General features: G+C 41.1%; 2 protein-coding genes across 4 annotated transcripts in view; one reads left to right on the top strand and one right to left on the bottom strand.

Moving 5' to 3' along the window:
• The window catches only part of MDN1 (midasin AAA ATPase 1), an 89,187-nt gene extending 83,716 nt beyond the window's left edge, over positions 1–5,471 (bottom strand). Inside the window, exons 1-3 of one of the 3 annotated variants that reach the window (XR_014509530.1) lie at positions 5,204–5,440; positions 1,435–1,661; positions 230–454 (exon numbers count right to left, since the gene is read on the bottom strand). Coding sequence is in view for 2 of the 3 variants with exons in the window: in XM_083433393.1 (XP_083289519.1) it covers positions 230–454; positions 1,435–1,661; positions 5,204–5,302 (551 nt within the window). In the remaining variant the exon portion in view is untranslated. Of the gene's footprint in view, positions 1–229; positions 455–1,434; positions 1,662–5,203 lie in introns of all 3 variants that reach the window. The other 2 variants (XM_083433393.1, XM_083433392.1) reach the window with 2 other exon arrangements.
• A 2,459-nt stretch (positions 5,472–7,930) lies between these two features.
• On the top strand, positions 7,931–24,769 carry CASP8AP2 (caspase 8 associated protein 2). Its single transcript, XM_083433416.1, has 10 exons — positions 7,931–8,091; positions 9,713–9,793; positions 10,456–10,533; positions 11,493–11,593; positions 11,989–12,063; positions 12,526–12,641; positions 14,631–16,825; positions 17,957–21,185; positions 22,175–22,274; positions 23,059–24,769. The coding sequence occupies exons 2-10, from the start codon at positions 9,739–9,741 to the stop codon at positions 23,113–23,115; spliced, it is 6,006 nt and encodes a 2,001-aa protein (XP_083289542.1). The 5' UTR covers positions 7,931–8,091; positions 9,713–9,738; the 3' UTR covers positions 23,116–24,769.
• Positions 24,770–24,945: the final 176 nt, after the last annotated feature.

The raw sequence follows: 24,945 nt of genomic DNA, 5'->3' as shown, positions 1-24,945 counted from the left end.
AGCCTCAACCTCTTGCCAGAAACTGCTCTTCTTGTCAATAAGAGGTATAATGTAGTCCAGTAACCATACTGTGGGTTACAAATCCGACTCAAATGTGGCCAAGTCATTCTCTGCCCTTATTGCTGTACTGGACCTTACTTTCCTCATGAGGTATTAGTAAGACAGCAATAAAATAGTCCCTACTACACACTGAAAGTGACATATAAAATTAAACGAAAATTAAACTTACCATCGAACTAAAGTATCATGACTCCTCAGTAAAGGGACACATACACTCCAGTCCCATAACTCTCTGAATACAGACTGCTCTTTCTGGAGGAATTTGTAGGCTGCCTCCATGAGATCCCTTAACTTCATTCGTCGTCGCCCATATCGAACCATATTTGTATCTGAGCTCTCCAGAAACAGTCTTTGGAACACTGGTGAAGTATCCTTAAAGTATCTCAAAGCAAATCTACATGAAATGAAGACATTGAAAGCAAATGTAAATGTAGCTAGAACAGCGAGGTTTCAGCTCATCTGATGAAGCAGATGCTTACCTATTAAAGTCCTGACACAAATAAGAATGCTAAGCTTTTCTGAACTTGGAAAGAAATTGGCAGAAAAACAAACACACAAAAAAGGTCCTAAGAAAAGTTATGGTCTTCTTTTCAGCAAATTGTGTTTTAATAAAAAAACTGAAATCCATCACCACTTTTTTCAGTTCCTTAGTTTATCAGAGATTAAGGTCAGCCTGCCAGCTCTGTGAGTGGGGTGGGGTAGGGACAACTGGTTGGAAGTAGTATTCTGGACTTGACACTCAAACAATAGCCTGAAGACACTTGATGTAGACCCAGCTCTGATCTCACTAGTAGCAAGATAGGAACAGTATGCATGTTACTCAAAACTCCTTGGATAAAAGTGTTACTTCTAATCTAATATGGGGATCTGTCAAGAGCAACTTTCACTTAAACCTCTCTCACTGAAGCAAATAATGCACACACACACCCCTTTATGTTAAAGAAGATGCAGGTCTAACTGCCATTCAATCTTTGTATTCCTCTAAACTGAAGCTTGGGTTACATCACCCTTATTGTCCAATCCTATCCATTTTATTCAAAAGTATGGCTCGCTTCCAAGTAAATGTGCACCTAACAGCAGCTTTAGTTGCAATTCAGTAATTGCTGAATTGAGCATGTAATAGAATACAAGGCCTTGGTTTAAAACAATTAGCCAAGCAGATACCCTTGACATGTGATACAAAAGGTATGCACAACTGCAAATTCCTGCAGCACACCTCAAAAAGGGATATGGATCATGGAAACTGGGCTCACTACATGACTGTATGAATGTAAATCCAACCTGAACTGGCTACCATGTGCACCAACCCTCAGCTTGTCCACCAAGCAATTCCCCATGAAAGCAAAACTTAATCCCAGACATCTACTGACTTACGGCATCACATCAGGATGATCACCAATAAGTTTGCTCATTGCCACACAGAGTCTCTCATGAAGATCATGGTTGATCTGGCCACTGGATTTAATGATTTCTGCATTTCTTTCCATCAAATCGAGCAAGATTGGACGAAACTGACGGCCAATTAGGAGTGTGCATTCTTTATCCAACAGTAACTGTGCTAAGGCACTGAGGATGCACTGACGGTCCTGCTGACTCCAGATCTGAAAACAAACAGACGCTTAGTAAAGTGTGATCCCCGCCCCCATTCTACTGCAGTACAAGTCAAGTTGTGTATAGAAGAGACTTTAGAGCAACATTCTTCAACTTAGGATTCCCATATATTGTTGGACTACAACTCCCATCATTCCTGACCATTGCCTAAGCTGGCTGTGGATGATGGGTGTTGAAGTCAAACAGTATCTGGGAATCCAAGGTTGAAGAAAACTGCCTTAGAAGTACAACAAAAAGAGATGAAAAAGATTTTTTCTAAACCTCCATAGAAATAGGATAAAGCTAGGAGGAAGAGCTGAAGAAGAATGTGGAAAGCAAGAATGGGAGGGAAAGTTATTTTACACTTAGTGTAACATAAACATTTCTGCTGTTCCCCCTTTATTCATTCTACTATGAGAGACTTAGAACTGCCATATAAGCCTTACTAAAACGAGTGACTGGAAGCCATATTTGTTGAGTTGATTCTTATAAGCTCTTAAAAACTTAAGGTTACTTTTCTTGCAGACCTTTAAATTGATGGTCACTGCCAGGCATGCTATCACACAAAAATAAACAAAAATGTGCACAAAGTTAATTTACAGCTCCTTTAAGGAAAGCAAACTGCCAATTCCACCCTTCCTTGTTCCTAAAATATAAAACAGTTTTAAAGTGTTTTTCTAACCCACCCTGAATTACCATAAGACAGGCTACATTTCTAAATGAATTAAAAAAGAAAGAAAACACAATGTGACTTTACTATAGGGTGGTATCAGACTGTGTCATACACATGAACAATTGCAAACACCATTTGTCTTGGAATGGGGGAGGGGGCAGTGAACTAGAGTATCCCATGTCTCTAACAACCTTCTGACTCCAATAAACCAAGTTATCAGTGTGCACTACATAAGGAATACAACCCCTCCCCATCATATTTTTAATTCAAGATTACAAATATAGGAATTTGGCTTATAAATATAGTGGGCCTCTCCGGGCTCTTAGAAATTCAACACAGAGACCCTTAGAACATGGATGGGGATCCAGGTGGACTCCAGTTCCCAACATCCCTGAGCACTGGCCATGCTGGTGGAAGCTGATGGGACTCAACATCTGGAGGGTCATGGGTTTCCCACCCCAGTCAAAGTATTGTACAAAATGAGTTCCTAAAAATTTGATGTTAGCTTAATCTAAAGAGTCCCAAGGACAGTAGTTAGGGAAGAAATTTCAAGCCCTACCAAGAGTAACATAACAGAATTAGGAAAGATGGAGATAACTTTTGTTTTCATTCCTTGAAAATCTTTGAATCTTTTGACAAAAAAACTCAAAAAACAAATTCCAACCTTGTAAAATCATTTCTAATGAACTACTTTTCAATGGGCACATGAATCAGTTCTCTGTAAACACTATGGTACAAATCTGATGGAAGGTTTTGTACCCAATGAGATATATTTTCCTGAAACAACACTGCAAACTACATTTGGATCACAGTGATGGGAATGTAGCTACTCAGAAAAATGCTACATAAAACAAGGGGGCTCTTGTAAACAAGAACAGCACTCTGTGGTCCAAAGAGAGCAGATAACCTTTGCCCAAATGTTTGCTCAAGCTCTATAGTAAAACAATGAGAGATGGATTAAGCAAGCTGTAAAAATAATTTGTTGTTGCTGTAACCAATTTGCTACAAAGCTTGAAATCTGTTTGCCCCATCTGAATGTATGATTAGGGGGGAAGAAAAGTATTTTAGTGGTTGGGAATATTTATAATTAAACTAATTTTTGCTGCAAGCACAACCTCTGTTTTCTTATTGCTGTTAGCATATTACTATTTCGTCAATTAAAAATTACCTAAACTTAGATTTCCACCTAAATTCTAGCACAGTGGTTCTCACAAGGGTGTGGTGACTCACGCTGGTGTGGCAGGAAGATTAAAGGATTATCAAAGAAACATTTAAAGATTTCAGTAGTGTACAGCATAGCATTGAAAAAAAATTATTTGCAGAATGTGGATAAATATAGTTTAAAATTGAGAACACTAGAACTGACTATTCTTCTTGCAAACAAGATATTAGTTAAATTAGCTCCCCCTTATATTAACAGTGTGTTTAATTTTAAAGCAAGCCAAATTAAGCTCCAAATTAAGCAACTGCAAATTTACTAAAGAGTTAATGCCAGTATGAAGAGAAACTAAAATGCTGTACTAAAATTGAATTATTACCCCTCATCTTTACAGAGCTTTGTAATCCACAGGCCTTCAAACATTAGTCTCTCTTTTATTACACAAAAAGCACTTTGTTGAGGATGGAGTAAATAGTGAAAATCACCAGCAGTCTCAGGCTCCTTAACATGCATTCATTTTGACATGCAAATATTGTATACCACGTATGTGATCTGAGCACATGGGGACCTACACATGACTTTTATATTTCGCCACATACCAATGTGCTTTCCACTTACAACGTTTGCAACAGACTGAATCAGTCCTAAATCTTTTTGTTCGTGCAGATGACCAAAATAATTTATTTCTCCAAGATTAGCAGTTTCTTGAATGGGACTAAAAGTACACACACACACACACACACACACCAGGGCCATAGTCAAAGTGTGTGTGTCAGTATCTCTTCCCTTTGATCATAGTCATAATACTTCTTAGAATTCCTCAAATGATCTATTACTCTTTTGAGGTTGAATGAAAGCCAGATACACACACACAGAACATTTTACTATTTGGAGAATTTAACTCTTCTCCAGCCTCTTTCAAACTACTTGTTGTGACCTTTATGAACAAATGTATTTGGGGGGGGGGGGTGCCGAACTGGGTCTTTGCCCTGGTGACAGAAAGCCTAGTTTCGGCCCTGCGCGCACACACACACTATCCTTTAAGTGGTATAAGAATTCATTTAGAGGAGGGACTAACAGTATTTTTCAACTACCCAAACTCAATGGTGGAGGCGTGTGTGTATAGTATTGCAAATTTGTAAGCAGAGAAGTATCAACTTTACAGCAACGAAGTGAGAAATCTTCCAAGTATGGATATACATTTGAACAAGGCATCATTTCCTTGCAGTTGGAAAAACAAAACAAAAACACTTTAAGTAAACAGATAGGATTGTGCCAAAGTATATTCTTAAAAACAAAAATAAAAAAAATCAGGCAATACAAACAGACGAAGCTGCTCGGCGATCCAGAGGTTCTCCTTACAAATTTAAACCATCTCCACTCTGCTTGGGGCTTTTAAAGCGCTGGGAGGCTCATGGAGGGGACTGTGCGGCACTCTCGCCTCCTTTCCTCCCCACCTCCCGCCACCATGAGAAAACAAAGAAGGCAAGACCCAGCTCTGCTCCCTCTCCTTCTCCAGCCAGATCACCCCCTCCGCCCACAAGGCACTTTGAAGAAACGGCGCGCGGCGGGGCGGGGGGGTCGAGCCAGCGAAGATGGACGGCCAGCCCCAGGCAAAGGCTGCCTCCTCCCCCAGCTCGATGTCCATCACCGCCCTCCCCCCACGATTGCGGAGGGCGAAGAGGGCGCCGCCACCGCCGCCGCTATTGTTGCTCTCCCACCTGTTTGGCGAGGAACCTGCTGAGCTCGCCGCTGCTCCTCTCGTTCCTCTGCGCGACCATCTGCAGCGGAGCCGCCAGGCTGAGACGCAGGTGCTCCATTGCCTCGGCCTTCCCGGAGCAGCTCCCCTTCGCCCCGGGACCGAGGTAACGGGCGGTGGGCGTGCGCGCGCGGAGGCAGCCAGCTAGCGCCCTCCGCCACCCGCTGCTGCTGCGCGACACGTGGGGAAGGAGAGCGACTTTCGTTTTCCCCGTGTATATGCCGCGTCATCTCCCGGCGACAAACCAAGGCGGAGGAGGAATGGTCTCGGCCTTTGCTTTTTCACCCGCCTCTTGCAGAGACACACACGCACAAAAACTACTCATCCCAGCATGCACGGCGACTTTCCTTCGTAGCAACTCTCTGCATAGTTTCGAGCGTTGCGCGCTGGGATAAATAGAATTTCCCTCCTCTCCTTCGCTGTAGGCTGAAGTTGCGCGGGGGTTTTGCGCCAAGTCCCTCAAAAGCCGGGTTTGTGTTAGATAAAAACAGAAACGCCGTGGCTGCAGGGCGTTTGGGCTTTAAAGCACTGGGAACATCCCACTGGGGCTAACTTCCGAACAAACAAACAAACAAAACAAAAATAAAATAAAATACAAATAAAATAAAATAAAATAAAAAAAATCCTTCCAGTAGCACCTTAAAAAGTAAAGGTAAAGGGACCCCTGACCATTAGGTCCAGGGTTGTGACCGTAAGCACCTTAGAGACCAACTAAGACGAAAGCTCATCCCAATAACTAACTTAGTTGGTCTCTAAGGTGCTACTGGAAGGAATTGTTTTATTTTATTTATTTTATTTTGTTTCGACTAGGCAGACCAACACGGCTACCTACCTGTAACTAAAACAAACAAAAGTGTGCTGATAAACAACAACAGCAACAAAACCTTTTCCCAGTTAGATGGAGCTACATCAGTTTCTGTTAGAGTGAGGAGAGAAATAGGTTTTCAAGGGTGGCGGGAATAGTTTGAAAACAGCATGAAAATACACAGGGTTGTGGCCCTCTAGCACTATACTGTACTGAACAGCTGGGCCTGTGTTTGGGGGACAAAACATCAACAGCCCAGCTAGTCTTATGGAAAATTAAGCTTACAAGTCCATTGATTTCTAGGCAACAATCTCTGACACACCTAAACCTGCACAGGACTGGACCGCACAGCTGCCATCTTAAACACACCAGGGATAAAGCTGATTGGAGTTTATTCAGACTAGGTCCCAAATAAATATACAAAGGGTTAGATTGCACAGAGCACCTTAAATGGAAGTGGCCAAAAGCACTTTGTTGAATGAGAACAAGTTTGTGTGCCAAAAGACAAAGTTGCTGCTATCAAAAGTACTGCTGTTGTAATGAACCTTAAAAACTATATGGGATAACTGGAACAAAGCCAACAAATGACAGAGTTAACTTTTTAGGTCAAAGGAGATCTGAAAATTTACAATCAATCTTTTTAACCACTAGTTGGTACAGTACAAGATGTAATTAACTGTATGTGCTATAGCAGCTATACAGTACATGACAGTATGTCACATTGAACTCCAGGGCTTTCTGCTGAGAAAGCATACATAAAATCCAGTTGCAAAGGTCTTATCTCATTTGATGTGTTTCCAAAACCACAAAAAATTATCCAACAGCCAACTTTAGTCATCCTTTCCCCTTGCCCTTTATCTAGGAGATGGAAGATGGATTGCTAGATACATTTCTTTTAAATGCTGAACCATTGCTCATTTGAGGTCTGTTACTTACACCAACGGCAAATAATCTAGCAGCACCTTGAAGACTTAATAGTGCGACCTTGCATTGATTTTAGAATGATTTGATTTTAGAATGCTGTGTTACTTTTATTGTTGTTAGCAGCTGTGAGCCTGGCTTCGGCTGGGAAGGGCAGGATATAAATCATTTATTATTATTATTTCCTCAGAAGCTTCACTGTACTCAGTGGGCCTTACTCCTTTACATGTAAGTTCCACTGAATTCAACAAGGCTTACTTTTGGGGGTTTTATAAAAAGGGAGGGGAGGTGTTGGTACTCACCATGCCACACTTTTAACATTTGTGAGGAAAGGTGTTGGTACTGCGTACCCTTGAGTACCCGCAGAAAAAGCACCGGGAATGAGCTTCTCCATAACCCTATGCATGTTTATTTGAAAGTAAGCTCCATTGCATTTAACGGGACTTTCTCCCAGTCCTCGTGAACAGGACTACAGCCTTTAAGAGCCCACTCTATGTCACATATTTGGGGTATGCCCTCAATAGACAGCTGACAGAGGAGAGTTTCTCTGTCCTCATGCACGTCTAACAGCTGACGTTACCGCAATAAGGCTTTTGGCGAAACAAACAAACGCTCCTCTCTGATTAAAACGAGCTCTGCGGCTGCGCCAACCCAAACTTCTGCCCCGGCAAAGTTATCAGCCACGAAACTTTCTGGTGGCTTTGCAGTATCAAAACACCGACGGCGGCTTCAGGGCTTGCGTTTGCATATAAAAACAGAAGCCGCCGGGTTGCTCTCGAGAGCAAAAGCAGGCGCCCCCCAGCGGAGCCGCTCGTCGAAGCAGCTCCGGCGAAGGATTCCCGCCCCGCCTGCATCCCGAAGGGGAGGGCCTTGACGCTTCCTTTTGGCGCCAAGCGTTTCTGTGGCAGAGGAGGGAGCTGCTGACGTCGAGGCACGGCGCGCGCCCCAGCGTCTCCGGTGATTGGCCGGGCTCTTCCGGGCGCCACCTCTCCCGTTTGGCGGCGGCGAAGGTGGCGGTGTTTTGGGGGTGGGGGAAGTGTTGTCAGCGAGAGAGGCAGCGGCGGCCGCCGGCCGAGGGAGCGAAAGTGAGGAGTAGCGGAGGCCGCACAGCGCGCGTTATTCCGGTTTGTGGAAACCAGTGGCCCGAGAAGGGAGTGGGGGGTGTCTTTCTCTCGTGGGGATCAAGCGGGTGGGAGAGTGGCTGCCTCGCCTGCCCGGAACCCCTGCCGATCCCCGCGGAGGCATTCCCACGAGCACATCTCCCGAGTTATCTATATATTGTCTTTCCCCCGAATGGCATCATACCCCACCCCCACCAGCATGCAACTCTTCCCGCTCCCAGTTCCCACGTCTCCCACTTTTTCGCCCCTGCTTTCTGCAAGGGTGGGGGTTTGGAGAGTGGGGGCGCCTTTACGGCCCTCCAGACGTTGCTGGACTACAACTCAAGCCATCCTGGTTTGTGGTGACTGGGCATGTAGTCCAACAGCAGCTGGAGGTCACTGGGGTGAAAGTGGGGGCTGGGGCTGCCTTAAGGCCTGGTCAACACCCGAAGAGGGAACGAGGGGGTCGAAGTTCCGAAGTGGTGGACTTGGACCGCACCAGTTTAACCGGAGAGTGGTGGTGGGTCATGTTTTATATCGCCACTTAGTTCTGCTTTGGGTTCAATTTGCCTTCCCACGCCCCACCTGAGTCCAGGACTAACCTTGTAATGCTAAACTTGTCTGCTGAGGAATAATTCAATGTTGAATTCAGTGAGGCTTGCTCCCAGTTAAGTAGACTAGGGTTGTGCATAAGTGCACAAAAAACATGTGCAGAGTGCCTTGCTGTTTAGTAATGAGAAAGCACTTTTACCTATCGTGGTTAAGAGTGAAGACTGCTTTTCATTGGAGAAGACTTGTTTGAGCAGTAGGCCCTGTACTTTTTCATAGGAAGAATTGTACACAGTGGTCGCTCCACTCTGTCCTCTTTGGAGAACTGCTCTTCACTTGCTCCCCCCCTCCCCTCTGACTTGGTGGACAAACCACAAGCCCAGGTTCAAACATAACCCTAAGCCAAACCATGGCTTAGGCCAGAGCTTTCCAAACTTTTCGTGTTGGTGACACACTTTTTAGACGTGTGTCATTTCGTGACACAGTAATTCAGTTTTACTAGCAGATTAGAGGTTAAATTAACCCATTTCCAGCCCTGGGAGCAAGACACACTCAACACAGTGCAGCCGACACACTAATTTGTCCTGACACACAGTTTGGAAAGCTCTGGCTTAGGCCTAGGTAGTGTGATCAGGGGAAGGAGTGCTTTGTCTACCATCTTGGTTCTCATTCCAAGTTATGGTTTGCTTTAGCACCAGGGGCGGAACTAGGTTTTACTTCACCTAGGTCAAAGACCCAGTTTGGCACACACCCCATACACATTTGTGGATACACACACACACAAGCTGGGAGCCTCAATTGCGCCCCTCTGGTGGCTTCACCAGGGGCAAAAAGATCTGACTAGCCCCCCCGTATAGCTACAACACTGCTTAGTGCTATGGAACTGTTTGTTGCAAAAATAAATGCTGGCAATCTCATTCAGCTGTGAATATATTCCTCCCATGCTGACCACCATCTGTGAATGCAGGAAGACTTGTGTCCCATTGTGAAAACAGAATAAAGAGATCCCTCTTTCTATGATGGATTGCCTTCTATATTAATAACCTGCATGTTTTTACTTAGGCTAATCAAAATCTTTTTTTGTTGTCAAATGCAGATGGAGAATACTAGGAAGAGAGTATAATGGCAACAGATGATGATGACGATGGGATGACGTTTTCTAATTTATTGCATGGTGGTAAGTTTTTTTGTTTGTTGGTTTTAATCAGATTATTTTTACTTAAAAAATAAATAAATGTAGGGAAACTCCATACCAAGGAAGAAACCCTTGAGAAAAGTTATATATGGACTAGTATATGTAGCTCCTTGTACAGCACAGTTAACTGTCATATGTTGTGGCAAGAGCTGTTGCTGGTCATCGGAAGAGAGTTTCCTTCCTGCATTGCTGAGAGACCCATCATATGGTTTTCTAAGAATCTGATCTTTGGGAGCAGAGTTGTACAGACAAACATTGGATGCCCTCTTAACTACAATTTTAGGCTCTGCCCCATTTCTTCTGGCTTCATAGAATAAGATGGATACCATTATCGAACAAATAATAATGACCTAGATATTACTGTTATGGCTACGTTTGATGCTGTATTATGTTTTTAATGCAAGAAGTTATTTCTGACACAAAAATGACCTATTTTTGTCCCTTTTAATTCTATAAAACCCACCGCTGAGGCTACAATTTGAAGGGGGCGATAGTGCAAGGGGAGAAGAGCTTCTTATTTCTTTCATCTCATAGTGATTTTCTACTAGAGATCCTTTCTAGTGTATTTCTCTTGTATTTCACTATTACTGCGTACGTAGACTGGGTGAACTTACATATTATTACTTTATTCTCTTTATTTGCAGTTTCTTCTCAAGGAGTAGAAGATGATGAGAGTTCAGTGGATATTTATGATGGATTAGACAGCTCTCCAGTTATTTCTGGTATGTTCATAGCTTTGTAACCAATGGCATTGCTCAGCTGAGAGTAAAGCTCTCTGAAGCAGATTTATGGTAGACATGGGGGTAGGGCTTCAGCAGGAAGGAGGAACCACTGAGAATTCACTGCTTCCCTTCCTGTTCCACTGACAGAAGCTTTCAGCTGAGTTGGATACAATCCATAGTTATTTGGTTATTTAATTATACATTGGAGAATTTTGTCATAAAATGTCCTTTATATATTCATCCTGCTGTTAGGATAGAGCATTTTTGTTTTGGGTTTGTTGCAGAAACAATAAGTATCTTTTGCACTTTAGAATAGGAGTAGTTTGTATTGACTCTTAAGAGATGGCTTTGATATGTAATTTGTGTTAGCAGCTGCCACAAATAGCATTTTGATCTAAGTAAAATTTCTTAGGTGACAAGTTGCAACCATGGCTTATTTGGAGGGACTTCAGGGGAGAGATAAAATGTGCAGAAGCCGTTGCTGTATCCTGGAACATCATAATACTATACATAATTTAAAAACCTGATGGAAGTTGTGAAACTGAAACTAACTTTCACAACTTTACATGGGAGTAAGCCCCCACTAGATACCTAGTGTGTCCTGCCCCCCGCCCCGCCCCCCGTCCCACATAGGAAACACTTTTGAAACTGAGAAAAATATTCAAAAGCAGTTTGATGTGGCATAGGGACCTGCTGTTCGAAAGAAAAAATCCCTGTTTAGGGAAGTTTTTAATGACGGATGTTTTAATGTACTTTTAATCTTTTGATGGAAGCCGCCCAGATTGGCTGGGGAAACACAGCCAAATGGGCGGGGTATAATTATTATTATTATTATTATTATTATTAATATTGTAAAGTAGCTCTTTCGATCTTATCTAATGGAAGAATGGGTACAATGAAAAAGGAAAATATTCCAAGTAAATCTCTCTCTCTCTCTCTCTCTCTCTCTGCTCTCTCAGTCAAACCTGCTACAAAACTGACCTCATCAATAAGTAGTTTAAACCTATTCGATGAGATCCTGATTGAAGAAGGAACAGCAAAGGAAGCTACTTACAATGATGTATGTATTTTGAATCAATGATATGTTGGTGAAATGTGATGTAGTTAGTTAGCAAGGTGTGTGTTTTAAATTCATCAGTTCAGCACATTTTAGTACACTATGTACTATCAAAACATTTTAAAATCCCCAAACACCCACTTTACTGAGCAGTCTCAATTTATTGAAAAATTTGACATATGCATCAGGAAATCTGTGATCAGTCATGACACAGACATTTTGTAAATGCATGTTTGGAAGGTTTTCCTGTTTGTGAGGGAAATTTTATTTACTATTATTTTAATGTAATGACTTTTCTTGCATATTTTAACAAAGCTGGATTATTATTATTACCCAAAGAAAATTAGGCTCACTTAATACTGTCTTTAATACAAATGTGAATAATCCTGTTTCAACAGTTGCAGGCTGAACATGAGAAATGTCAGCAACAACTTCAAGAGTTGACAAGGAGGTTTCAGCAAATGCAAGAACAGGTAAAGCAGCATTAAGTGGTAATTTATCCATTTTGTATCCTGTAACTGAAAGCGTTCTAGAAACTTCATATACATCTTCCAATTTGTATTGGTTTGCTGTTTTGAAGTATTAGTTGCGAGTGTATCTTGTTTTTTAAATAAAACAAAATAATAAAATAAGAAACAGCAACCACAATAGTAATATTTTGAATTAGTGAGGCTGTGCAGGGCAGCTCTGTCTCTGTAAGGACTATTAGTATCGTAAATGTATTTTGCTTCGATGCTTATTGAAAATAGTGCTTTTTGTATGAGGTTGCAGCACAAAGTCGGTAGGGCATTTTGAAAGTTCTTTGTGAAAGTTAACTGTGATTCATTTAAATGAGATTTTTTCCTAAACCGTTATTGGTGTTTTCCTTCTCTCCCCCAATATATGCAGATACAAGTTCATAACATGTATATGTCTCTGTGTTCTTTTAAAAATAGAACTCTGCTCTGCAAAATGAAAACCAGTCTCTTAAAAAGAATATTTCAGCTCTTCTAAAAACAGCTAGAGTGGAAATTAATCGCAAGGATGAAGAAATTAATAGTCTCCAGCGAAGGTATGCTTTTTTCAGGAATGTCCTCTATTGTCCAAATATTTAGAAGAAAAAGAAACAAGACACATTTGAAACTAAAAAGTAGAAGATGTTTTCTAAGCCTATCTTTTTTGTAGTTAAATTTAACAGACACATAAACGTTAACTTGCTAGATATCAGATACTCATCTTCTGAAAAAAAAATCTGCTAAAATTTGAAGTGTTTCTTGAAAAAGGTTACCCACACATTATGTTCATAGCTTCATGCTTGCTAGCATAACTAGTGCACAAAGATGTGGAATGTTTTCATTCTGTCCGGTATTTGGCCGGTGATGGTGCTAAGGTCTTGTGGTTCAATTGGGTGTTCATTTCAGTGGTGATCAGGGAAAGTGTATTTTGTTTTTATGCTGACTACTGTGGATGAGGGACGTGGGTGGCACTGTGGTCTAAACCACTAAGCCTAGGGCTTGCCAATCAGAAGGTCAGCGGTTCAACTCCCTGCGACGGGGTGAGCTCCCATTGCTCAGTCCCATCTCCTGCCAACTTAGCAGTTTGGAAGCACATCAAAGTGCAAATAGTTAAATAGGTACTGCTCCGACGGGAAGGTAAACAGCATTTCCGTGTGCTGCTCTGGTTTCGCCAGAAGTGGCTTAGTCATGCTGGCCACATGACCCGGAAAAACTGTCTGCGGACAAACACCGGCTCCCTCAGCCAGTAAAGCGATATGAGCGCCGCAACCCCAGAGTTGTTTGTGACTGGACTTAACTGTCAGGAGTCCTTTGCCTTTACCATTTTACTGTGGATGGACACTTTTAATGTGTTGTACTGTTTTGAAGTGTGTTTTGAGGTATCTGCATTAGCATGTACTTATCGGTATAGGAAGTTGCTTTGAGACTTGTTTCTTTTTTAAGGAAGATGCAAGCAAATTAAATGATGTTCAGTTCTCATTCTATCTTAATTTTAAAAGCTGAAAGGACCAGACTGGCTTCAACAAAGCCCCAAGCCATCAACATTTGTAAACAAATCATTGCAACTGAAGCTATCATTTTCATCTCATGCCAACAACATTGGCACCAGGCAAGGATCCCTGGGAACAGCACTCCTGAAACTGGTCCGCCCTGAGTAAAGCATGTGTTGGGTGATTGGGACCAGTTTAACCAAAGAGGCTATGAGTTAAGGCTCTCTTTTTCTGCCTATTTTGGTTCTGGTATGTTACTATATTAGGAAGTGGGGGGGGGGAGAAAACATTAAATGGGGACTGTCATTTCAAAAGGGAACGACAGCTCATTAGAAGAGCTCTAAACTGATTTGGACAAATCCCTGACTCTCAAAATTACTGGGAGAAAAGCAACAATGCAAGCAGTAGTTGCTTCAGCAGGGTTTGTGCAGGTTCTGTTGCCATGCCTGCTGAGGGAAGGGTGCTTAAGCCTGATTATATATTTGTCAGACATGGACTGCTAAATTATTGCTTTGGGCACGATTCTTCAATTAATGAGTGAACTTTTAAGCAAGAGTATTGTAACAGTAAGAAATGTGTGTTGCTCTCCCAAAGAGTTAGCTGTCTGCTGTCAGTGTAAGCAGCGATGCAAAGTTGCCCCCTACCTTTCTTGATTCTAGCCTGCTGAGAGCAGCAGAGTGAAATGTGTGGGGTGAGAATATTCCTGAAGCGTGTGGTTGAGGACATGCTTTGAACAGGCTTTATAGCACCAATGGTAATTCCTACAGTGATATCCTTTCTGTTTGTTTGTATAAATCCTAAATAGAAGGTCCCCATCCAAACTGGTTAATCTTAACTATGCTTTGTTGATACAAGCCAACTTCATAAAGAATGCCATTGTGTGGGCCTTTTCTTCCTTTAAAAGTAAAAGGAAGATTAAATATTTATTTAACACTTTTAAAGGCTTATTCTGGCTTGTCTCACCACGGCATTTAGATTTTAGTAGAATTTGGAGTTTGCTTAAATCTGAAATATCTTTTGAAATGTAGTATAGTAATACAATCTCTTTCTAAACAGGTTAACAGAATTTCAAGTTCATCCGAATAGAACATACTTCCCAGCATCAACTAATAATGCAAGAAACTTTGAGGGATCAAAACTGAAAAATAAATTCAGAGATTTAGTTCCAGAGAACAATTCAAGAACCGATTCTAGAACTACCCAAACCCTGCCTAAGGACAAACCTTACGGTTATCCACCTTGGGGTACAGAAAATAAGAAATTGCCTCCAGAAAAAGGAGACACTCTGTATGTATCTCAATCTCATCCTGAACAGCTTTGCAGAGATGGTACTCATGTAAGGCTTGCAAGTGTTGACAGCTCTTATGACAAAGAAAAGGGAAAAAAAGAAACGAAACATAATGAGCATCATAGCAGTGAGAAAAACAACAGATACAAAACAAAAGCACACCAAAATCTGGGCAGCACACTAGAGGGAAAGTTGGATCCTCATGGAAGGTTGGAAGTTAATCCAGACAAAACAGAAAAAAATGGACTATGGAAAGACAAAAAGGACTTGAAGCTCAAAAGCAGCCCACATACAGAAAAAAGAACTGGTAAGGTCCCTTCTGCTAGGGAGAAACAACCAACTCCTAAAGACACATCACTGTCAAAACCAGAACACTCCAGCAGTGACAGGAGTGAAAAGTCACAAAACAAAAATCAGAAGGACCTGAAACTGAGAAACAAAGAGGAAAGCAACAACGGGCAAAAAAACAGGCAATCTGACAGCTATCTAGAACAACAAAGAACTGGCAAGGTTAGTAGTCCCCCTGAATGGAATAAAATTGCCAGAAGCCCTAAAAAATTAAGCAAAAGCTATGTGAAAGACACAAAGAGAAAACATAGTGATTGCAGGAGGGACAAAGAAGCAAGCGGTCCTGTGCCCTGTGGAGGGAAACCTTCACCACCACCACCACCACCTCCTCCTCCTGTTTTAAACAAAGAGCCGAAACATGGCCACCCTAAAGAGGATAGCAGTAAAAGTGAATCTGAACACACACGTTCAAAATCGGGCAGACATAGAACTGAAGAGAAAAGGAAAAATGAGAGAGATGATTCTAATGAGGCCAGGACTTCTCAAAATGAAAAAAGAGAATCAAAGGAACCATCCCTCCAAACAGGAAAAGGAGCCATGAAAATTAAAGATAGTGCAAAAAGGGAGAAAAAGAAGTCCTTTCAATCAGTAGAGACTGCCAAGGTAGTCGAAGGCTTGGAGGAGCAGGTGCCTATAAAAGTTAGAAGGGAGGAGGAGCAGTCGAAAAGCAAAGACTTAAAACTGAGCTTTATGCAGACACTAAATTTAACCCTTTCTCCTGCTAAGAAGCAAACAGACAAATGCAAAGCAGTGGCAAAGTCTACCAATAAATGTGGTACAGAAATTCCAGGTCAGGAAGTCATGTTGGTACCAGCTGAGGCTATTGGTGCTAATGCCATTAAGCAAACACAAACACCACTATCACCAATCTGTGACAATCCTGTTCAGACCAAATCAGAACAAGTAATGCCTCTTTCCAAGGTCAAAACGAAGGTGGGAAATGAGGGGCTGCCGAAAACTCTAAACACAAAGCCTTTGAAGACAACCTCAGACCCACAAGATATTGCAGCGCAGTGGGCGCCGGAGGATGTGAAGCTCCTGCCTGAGGCAAAAACTGGGATGGGAGAAGCTGATGGAGTTGATAAGATGCATGTGGCTTCTGGTTTAGAAAGCCCCTTGGATCAAGACACACTTCCCGATAACTCTTTCAATGATGTGGAGACTATAAGTTCTGTGGATTTTGATTCTTTTAGTGTAATAGATGAGATCAGTGGGACAGATTCAGACTCACTGATGGACGAGAAGGAGTCCAGTAATTGGACAGGTGAAAATGTCTTGGAGGGTCCTGAAAAAGAGAACAAGCCTATGCCTCATAAAGCTACTGTGGAAGAAGGCAAAATACTGAGTGATGGTCACTTGGAGCCAAGCTTTCCTGACTGTAACCATGAAAACCACTTGGAAACATTATACAATGAAGGGTTGAAACCTACATCTCCAGCAAGAGAAATAAGCACAGTTTCTGTTGATGATGATAACTCTATTCTGAGCATTGATCTCAATCATATGAGGAATATTCCAAAAGTAATCAGCCCACTTAATAGTCCAATGCGACCTTTGGCTAAAGTACCCCGAATGGAAAGCCCTTACAAAGGACCTGTGAAAAGCTATAATACAGGTATATGTTTAATATGCTCTGCCTGTTACATGATTTTTATTTGAATGAGGAACACATTAAGCATTCACACGTATACCGATGCTAAACATAAGTGAGTTGCAATTAAGTTCTGTTTGTTTTCAGTAGAACTTACTGCACAACTTGTAGGCAAGCGTGCTTCATCTGTGCAGTGCAATCCTGTACATATCTTCCCCATTGAGTTCAGTGGAGCTTTCTCTTTAGTAAGTGTTCTTAGCGTGTAGGAATTTACGACTGTGATCCCATACACACTTGAATGGGAGTACTAAATGCAACTTCTGAGCATCACACAAGATCATACTGCACAGCTGCAATTCACAGGCATTTTTTCTCAAGTTAGGTAACGAAGCTGCCTTATATTGAGGCTTTGCCCATCTAGTTCAGTATTGTCCACGTTGAGTGGCCGTGGCTTTACAAGATTTCAGACAAGAGTCTCTCCCAGCATTACCTAGAGATGCCAGGGATTGAACTTCAGACCTTCTGTGTTCAAAGCAAATATTCTGACACTGGGCTACTGACTGTCCTGTTTAAATTCGGTGGGGAGTAAGACTTAGCTTTCAGTCTGCTAGCTCTGAGGTAGATATTTATTCAAACTAATTACATAGGAGGAAACTGTTTAAGGCAGTAGTGGCAAACCCATGACCCTCTGATGCTGCTGGACTACAGCTTCCATCAACCCTGGGGTGTTGGGGTCCAACAGCATCTAAAGGGTTTCCCCACTCTTGAAAATTAGAATTGCAAGCCACGTTAAGCTACAGAGTGTAACCCACATTCTGGCAGAACTCTTTGCACAGTTTCTTATCCACTAGTTTTGGAGGCAGTAATAATTAAAAGTGCCTTTGGGCTTAATCTTGCAATTTCAAGATAAATTGCCATGGAACTTGATATATAAAAAACTGTTTCCATGCTTAATTTTTTTTTTTAATCTAGCTCTTCTTCCAAAAGCTACCTGTCCTCTGCTAAAATGCATCACCTAGAGCTACTGGCACTTCTAAAAAATTATGTTCACTGTTCTAAACTAAAATTGACTATTAGATTATACTGTCATTGGAATTTGTTTTGAGGCTTGCTACTTTGGGCTGCTTAATTAACAAATTGTTTCATTATTTCTAGATTTTGTTCCAGAAAATGCAGTTGTCTATCCTGGAAGGAACCAGTCCAGCGAACTGAACAAGGAAAACCAAAAGCCTCTTTGCTCAGATCATCAGATCTTAGAGGAGTCTCAGCTAAGCATGTCCTCAGATGAATTAGAAGAAGGTGAAATTGTAAGTGACAATGATGAGCCTAAAATAGAAGCCAGCTCTGAAAATAGTAAAAAAACAAGAAGAAAAGCATCTCCAGATAGATCTAATTTGGCCAAGAGTACTTGCAACCACAAGGTCAGGACAACATCTTCCAGAGAAGATACAGGAAAATTGTCTTCTGGGGGGAAAAATAAAGAAAATCCCAAAGATGGAACTATAATGCGCTCCAATGAAGTAAAGAAAATTAAAACTGTGAGCATTGACAGTCTTGAAAAAATAGTTCAAATTATTGTTGTACCTTCTACAGTGCATGAGTTCATGCAGATGCTGAAAGCTATAAGAAAGCAAGTACGGAAAAGCTACATGAAGTTTAAGATACAATTTCCAGTACAGCATTTTCATAGGATCATAGATTCAGCTATTTTGAACTTTACATCTCTGGTAAAATACCTTGACTTCTCTAAAATGTCTAAATCTAGTGAGGCTTTAAAGCTGAACCTCTGTGAAGTTATAGAATATAAACTTAATCGGATCAAAGAGAATAGTGCAATAGAGCATCTCTTTGAACAGCAGCAATCCGATATGAAGAAAAAGTTGTGGAAACTTGTGGACGAGCAGCTTGACTACTTATTTGATAAAATAAAAAAAATTATTCTAAAGCTATGTACCTTGGTAAGCTTTGGAAATGAAAGCGATGAAGGTAAGCTTGATAAAAGAAAGAAAGAAAGCCCCAAATGCCTTATAAATCATAAAAACAAAATTGACAGACAGAAATCAAAGAAACCAGCCTTAAATGCTAGAATGCAAAGGCCTGAAGAATGTGCCCCATCAAAACCAGTAGCAGGTAACCAGCTATTGAAGCGAGGTCACCATAACACAAACAAAATGAGTACACAGAAAAATGTGACTGCAAAATGTAGAAGTTCCCATACTGTTAACCCAAAACATTCTCGGACTGAAACTGAACCTTTCAAGGAAAGCTCCATGTCAGACACTTCTTTGAATGGTGGAAAAAATGAAAATGAAAGATTGCATATGATTGGAGACTCTCACAGGTCTGATATTAGCTGTGGACCTCTCACAGAACAGCAGATGTCTGGCCTGACATTCAACCTGGTGAATGACGCTCAAATGGGTGAAATGTTCAAAAGTTTGTTACAAGGCTCTGACCTTTCAGAAAAAAATGGCGACTTTATCAATGACAATCAGTGGGAGTTCAGGACACCAGAAAAACACACCCAAGATGGCCAGAACTGTGTGAATGAGCCTCCATATGAGACCGAAGAGCAGATTCCAAGAGAGACTGGAGTTGAGTCAAGAGTACTAGATGGAATTAAATGGCCTATAGTTTCACCTGAAAGAGATTCAGCTTTTTTAGCTAGGCTGCAGATGCCAATTGATCCAGATATTCTTGATGAAAGCTGTATGTTTGAAATTCCTACTAGTCCTGCTTTGAAGAAAGGTGAGGAGTGCATTTCAGAGAAACCAAAATCACTTGTCTCTTCTATTCTTCTGGAAGACCTAGCTGTGTCGTTGACTATTCCCTCCCCTTTGAAGTCAGATGCTCATCTTAGCTTCTTGAAACCTGACATGTATGGCTCAGTTCCTGAGGATGTTCTGAGCGCACACTTCAGTGAAGATGCCCATCTCGAAGAGGAGGATGCTTCTGAACAGGACATCCATTTGGCTTTGGAATCTGATAATTCAAGCAGCAAATCAAGCTGTTCTTCATCATGGGCAAGTATACCTCCTGCTCCTGGATTTCAGTATTGCCCAAGCCTTCCAATGCAGGCAGTAATAATGGAGAAATCAAATGACCACTTTATTGTTAAAATAAGGCGTGCCGCACCATCTACCTCACCAGTCCTTGAACAGCCTACTCTAGCAAATGAACCACTGACCTCTTCTAGTGGGGCAGGAAACAAGGAAATAGTGTTGGAAGAAAAATTAGATACTTTGGACCTCAAAAGCATTCCTTTGGAAGATACAGCAACATCTAAGGAAAATTTAAAGATTATTGACTCTGAGGGTAAGCTGAATGATGTTGGAGAGAGACAAGTTACTCATTTGCTGGGGTCTGAGAAGGAGCCACCTCTGTGCCTTGCAAACGATCAGGTTCCTCATCTTTCTGAACCCCAACAGGAACCTCATTCTGATGCCCCGAATGAGGCACTTGAATCTGTAGAGGACCTGTTCAGGAATGCCAGAGAAGAACAACCTTGCAATCTTGCAGCGTCTGAATTGCTTCAGGAGCGATATACTAATGCCAGTCAAACTCAAGGCCCTGATTTACTTGGGCCCCATCAGGTGTTGCACAGTGGTGCTGGCCCAGAAGAAGCCACTGATTTGCAAGAGCCACCTAAAGAACCAGGGAGAACTTTAGAATCCTTGATTAAAACTAGCCAGCATGAGGACACACCTGAAGTGTTTACACTACCTCAGGCACACACCGTGAAAGTTTTTCAAAAAAGAGATGCATCTTGTGCTGAATTAGAACATTCTCCAATTAGCTGTGCAGCAGTTTCCCTTGTAGAAAAGTTGTCTTCTGAGACCCATTTTGATATATGTGTAGACTTGACTGATGAGACTCCCATAGAAAATGAAGTTGATTCATGGGATCTTACAGTGGAACGTGCTTCAAATGCTAGAATGGGAGGCTCATGTAAAGATAAAGAGGAGGAGAAGACAGTGAACCACCATGTAGCAGATGATCATCCAAAACATGATGTTGAAGCAGTTGTAAATTTGACAGAGCATCCGCCTGACAAGTGTACAGCAGATGAGAATTTTGAAACAGGTACTACTCTAAATACTAGTGGCCTGGGATGTGAAACAAAAGAAAGGAAAAAAAGAAAAAAAGAGACAGAAGATACATCCAACGCAAAAAGACAAAGAAAGGAGAGTGGTGAATTGGCTTGTAAAAAAAACAGCAAAAGGTCTAAAGAGATTACTTCAGTGACCACAGACACATCCAGTAATAAAACTGCATCAGTCGGAGACAAAGATTCTTTACCATCAACATCCTCCCTGACACCCTCAAGTCTGTGCGCCAAAAACATCATTAAGAAAAAAGGGGAAGTTGTGATTTCTTGGACAAGGTAAGAATGCAAAACCAAAACCAAAAACCGAATCAATGGGATGAATAAGGGAGGTCTGGAAGTGTATAACAGTTGGAGTGATACATTTCTGCATTCTGTGGCATGGGCATTATTACCCTAGCAAATATTTTTTCTTGGTTGTACGTTCAGCTTTGTTGACCTGCCTCTTGAATCAGGAAAGGCAAATATGTAGTCTTAATTTTACATTGCAGTTGAAACTAGGTTTTCTGAACTGGAAGGTAGGGACAGTAAATTGATTGAGAGGGGGAAACTTGGAAGCCCAAGTGAGCACCTGGTGGGTTGAATTGTGGCCTCTTGTCTTGACAGGGTTCATTGTATTGTGTATACTTTCTTTGTGGAAAATGTCTGCATTTAGCAGTAAATCATGAAGCCTAATATAGTCCCAAATGGAAATCCTTGCTTTATTTCCATTTGCTTCATTGAGCAATGGTGCAAAGTAATTAGAAAGTATAAGCTTTTACTTTGTTTTACAAATATTTTTTCATATCCGAATGAAACCCAAGGGCAACCATTCAATCTGTTTTGGGTTTTTTGTGGGGGGTTTTTTTGAGAGAGAGAAAACCTGACCTCAAAGCCATTGAACAGAGTTTTTAATGTCTGATGTTTTCGCTGTATTCTGTTACATTTTGTTAGAAGCTGCCCCAAGTGGCTGGGGCAAGTCAGTCAGATGGGAGGGGTACAAGTAATAAATTGTTGTTGTTGTTGTTGTTAATTATTATTATTATAAGGTGATCATCACTGTTCCGAAGAAGCTTCAGAATGGCATGAACATAATGGGTATCATCTAGTTTATAAGGGAGGGTTTGGGCAATTGCTATTAGCCTTCAGAATTCCGTTTGTCTTCATTAACAGACTTTTAAGAACTTATTTCGAGTTACAACATTGCTGTGTGAAGTGCAATAGACATAGATACACTTAGTTCAAAACAGTGTTCAGATGTTGAAGTTACCCCTGTATGTTTATTATAGAAATGATGACCGGGAGATTCTATTGGAATGTCAGAAGAAAGGACCTTCAGGAAAAACATTTGCTTCTGTTGCTGTCAGGTTAAATAAAAGTCCAGCTCAGGTACGTATTTTGGTAAGCAATTGTGTTTGAACCTCCCTCACACACAAGTGTAACTGTGTTTCTGTCTGGTTGAGCGGTGCATATCTTCAGAAATATAACCCCATGACACTCTACTGAATTCATTAACATTTCTTAGGAGAAAAAATGTATCAGAAAAGATGTGTCAATATTCAGATTGTTCTACAGACTAAAGAAATGATTGGTAGAAAGGAAGTTAATTTTAAAAATATATTTATATGAAAAGTAATATTACATCCATATAGGCTTTATATGTAATTTTATTTGATCTTATATAACCCTTTGGGTATATACCATGCCATAAAAGATATACATAAAGTCTGAAGTGGGGGCGGGGACTTGTTTATTCTGAGGTGGCAGTCTTACTACTGATGCTGCATGTGGATATGCAATATTCATACACAAGACAGGAATCAATAGATTTATACCTCTAGTGCCTTTAAACTGTGGAAATCCTTTTTTATGAAAGCCTACATAACCCACCTTAGTCTGTTCAAGATGAGGGAATGTTCACATCTGCATATACTGAGGCCATTCAATACATAATGTTGCTTCTCCATATTGGCAAGGGTGTCCTACCTGAAGTATGCACGTGAGCTGAGCAATCGCTGAAAAGGCTGGCAGCATTTCCATGACTGTAGTTGCACTTTTCAGTAATCAGAACTGGTGGGTTATGTTCATGTTCATATCTGCACATGTGTGAGAAAAAAAAGCATACTTTATTTTTAGGGAAATAACTTTTAGACTCTTTGCTTTCTCTCCACAGGTTGAAGAAAGATTCAAGCAGTTGCTGAAACTATTCAAGATGTCAAACTGCAGCTAGTGGCTATACTATTGCTACTAAGAATGGACTGCTACGAGTTTATGTGCACTGTGTGCATGTTTATGTGTGTGTGTGTGAGAGAGAGAGAGAGAGAGAAATGGGACATGTAATCAAAGTCAGAATAACTGTTTGTTGCTTCTCCATTTAGGTAGACTTAAAATGCACCTTTTATGCCCACAGATTTCATAATAATGCCCTGCTTTCTCAATTTTTTTTTGAAGGTATCAAACAGATCTGTTGGACCTATTAGTGTCCTTGAGCAGCCTTGCATATTAGAGAGCACAGAGGAAACAGGAAGTGCATACAACCTGTCTTTCCTGTTACCTGAATTGCCTAGAGTGAAACTTTCATATCTCTCCTTAGAAGTTTCATTTGGGATTATAAAGAACGGTTAGGGGAAGTTGAAGTGCAAGACACTATAGTACTTCTCGTTCCTTCTGCATTCCACTGTGTCTGAAGCCATTATTTTGTTAAAACTTTGGGGACAGCAGATGATCAATTCCTAGCACATGGGAAGTTGAATTCTTTGAGCTGAAACACCTCATGCTATTGATTTAAAAACAGACGGCGAACCTGTTGCCTTCCAGAAGTTGTTGGATTCCCAACTTCCATCAGCCCTTACCATCCTGGTCAATAGTCAGGACGATGGGCATTATAGTCCAACAATATCTGGAGGGCCATAGATTCCCCACCCTGATTTAGAATGTCACAGAGAAATGTTGACCACTAGAAAACACAAGAGGGTTGGTTGTTAAACAACAGACTCCTCTTTTCTCTCAGTTTTCAGAAAGCACAAACACAGATTGTGAAACTTTGCGGTATATTACCCAATGGCATTTGTTCAAAGATGTACTGTACATACAGTCCTTATTATAGATCATACAAAGTTAGAAAATTTTGGCAGGAATACATCAGTATTTGCAAGTGTTTCCTCAGATGAGCCAACACAATGGCAGCATTAGAAATAATGCTAAACCATGAAATATGGCTTGTTCAACTGTACTGTGCACACAACTCAAGCTTTCCTGCTTCACTCTTCCATTAGTTCACCTGGGAAACAAACCACAGAGCTCCTGGCTTAGCATTATGTCCCAACCAGTGCTTATGGTTTTCCCATCACAATAAACCATAGTCTGAAGCCAAAGTTTCTTTTTGCCTTCCCAGTCATGGTTTGGAGAAAAGAAACCAGAAGTGCTGCTAAGCCAGCCACTCCTTTTTGTTCACCAATTTTACTAATGGGCGATGAGTGTGATCAGAGAAGCCATAATTTGTGGCTTAGCATTGCAGCCAAGCAGAGCAATTATTTGGAACCTGTATGCACAATTATTTGTATTTAAAAAGCCAACTTTTGCAGTTAAACTACAATTGCCATTTCGTGTTAGCTTAAAAGTATTGCTTCCCTTTACAACATTCTTTCAACATTTTATGAACTAAGTGTAGAATCCGAATATGTAAATTCAAAGGTGCTTAAATTAAGAGGTTCAAAAATTTAATTACAGGTAATCCAGAGAAATTGATAGACACCTCTGCCCTAATAAGTCCTAACCTTTAGAGAAGTGAGGGTCTTGTTTTGGCAGCTATTTCTGCTGAACATGTGCACAGCAGGAAAAGCCCTAAGTGGCTCCCCAGCCTTTTATTTCAGAAAGAAAACAATCTTATAAAAAGGTGAAAACTCATTTCTTAAAGTCACTTACTGCCGTTCTGATCTGGATATGTGTGTTTGTGTGTGTAAATAGTAGAGTTTAAACGAGACACTTCTGTAAATACCTGTACAGATTCTCTAATGTGTAAAATATTGTTCTTTACCTGAACACTTTTGATTACATAAAA

Source organism: Podarcis tiliguerta, assembly GCF_965153285.1.
Source record: "Podarcis tiliguerta genome assembly, chromosome: 3".
In the NCBI taxonomy this organism is placed as follows: domain Eukaryota; kingdom Metazoa; phylum Chordata; class Lepidosauria; order Squamata; family Lacertidae; genus Podarcis; species Podarcis tiliguerta.
Note: the sequence above shows the minus strand (reverse complement) of the source record. Positions and strands in the feature narration are given on the sequence as shown.

Excerpts from the sequence above, each read along its gene's own strand:
- CASP8AP2 (XM_083433416.1), top strand. The coding sequence starts at position 9,739 with ATGGCAACAGATGATGATGACGATGGGATGACGTTTTCTAATTTATTG. Across the intron at positions 10,534-11,492 it reads CAGCTCTCCAGTTATTTCTG|TCAAACCTGCTACAAAACTG; the intron begins GTATGTTCATAG and ends CTGCTCTCTCAG. Across the intron at positions 11,594-11,988 it reads AGGAAGCTACTTACAATGAT|TTGCAGGCTGAACATGAGAA; the intron begins GTATGTATTTTG and ends CTGTTTCAACAG.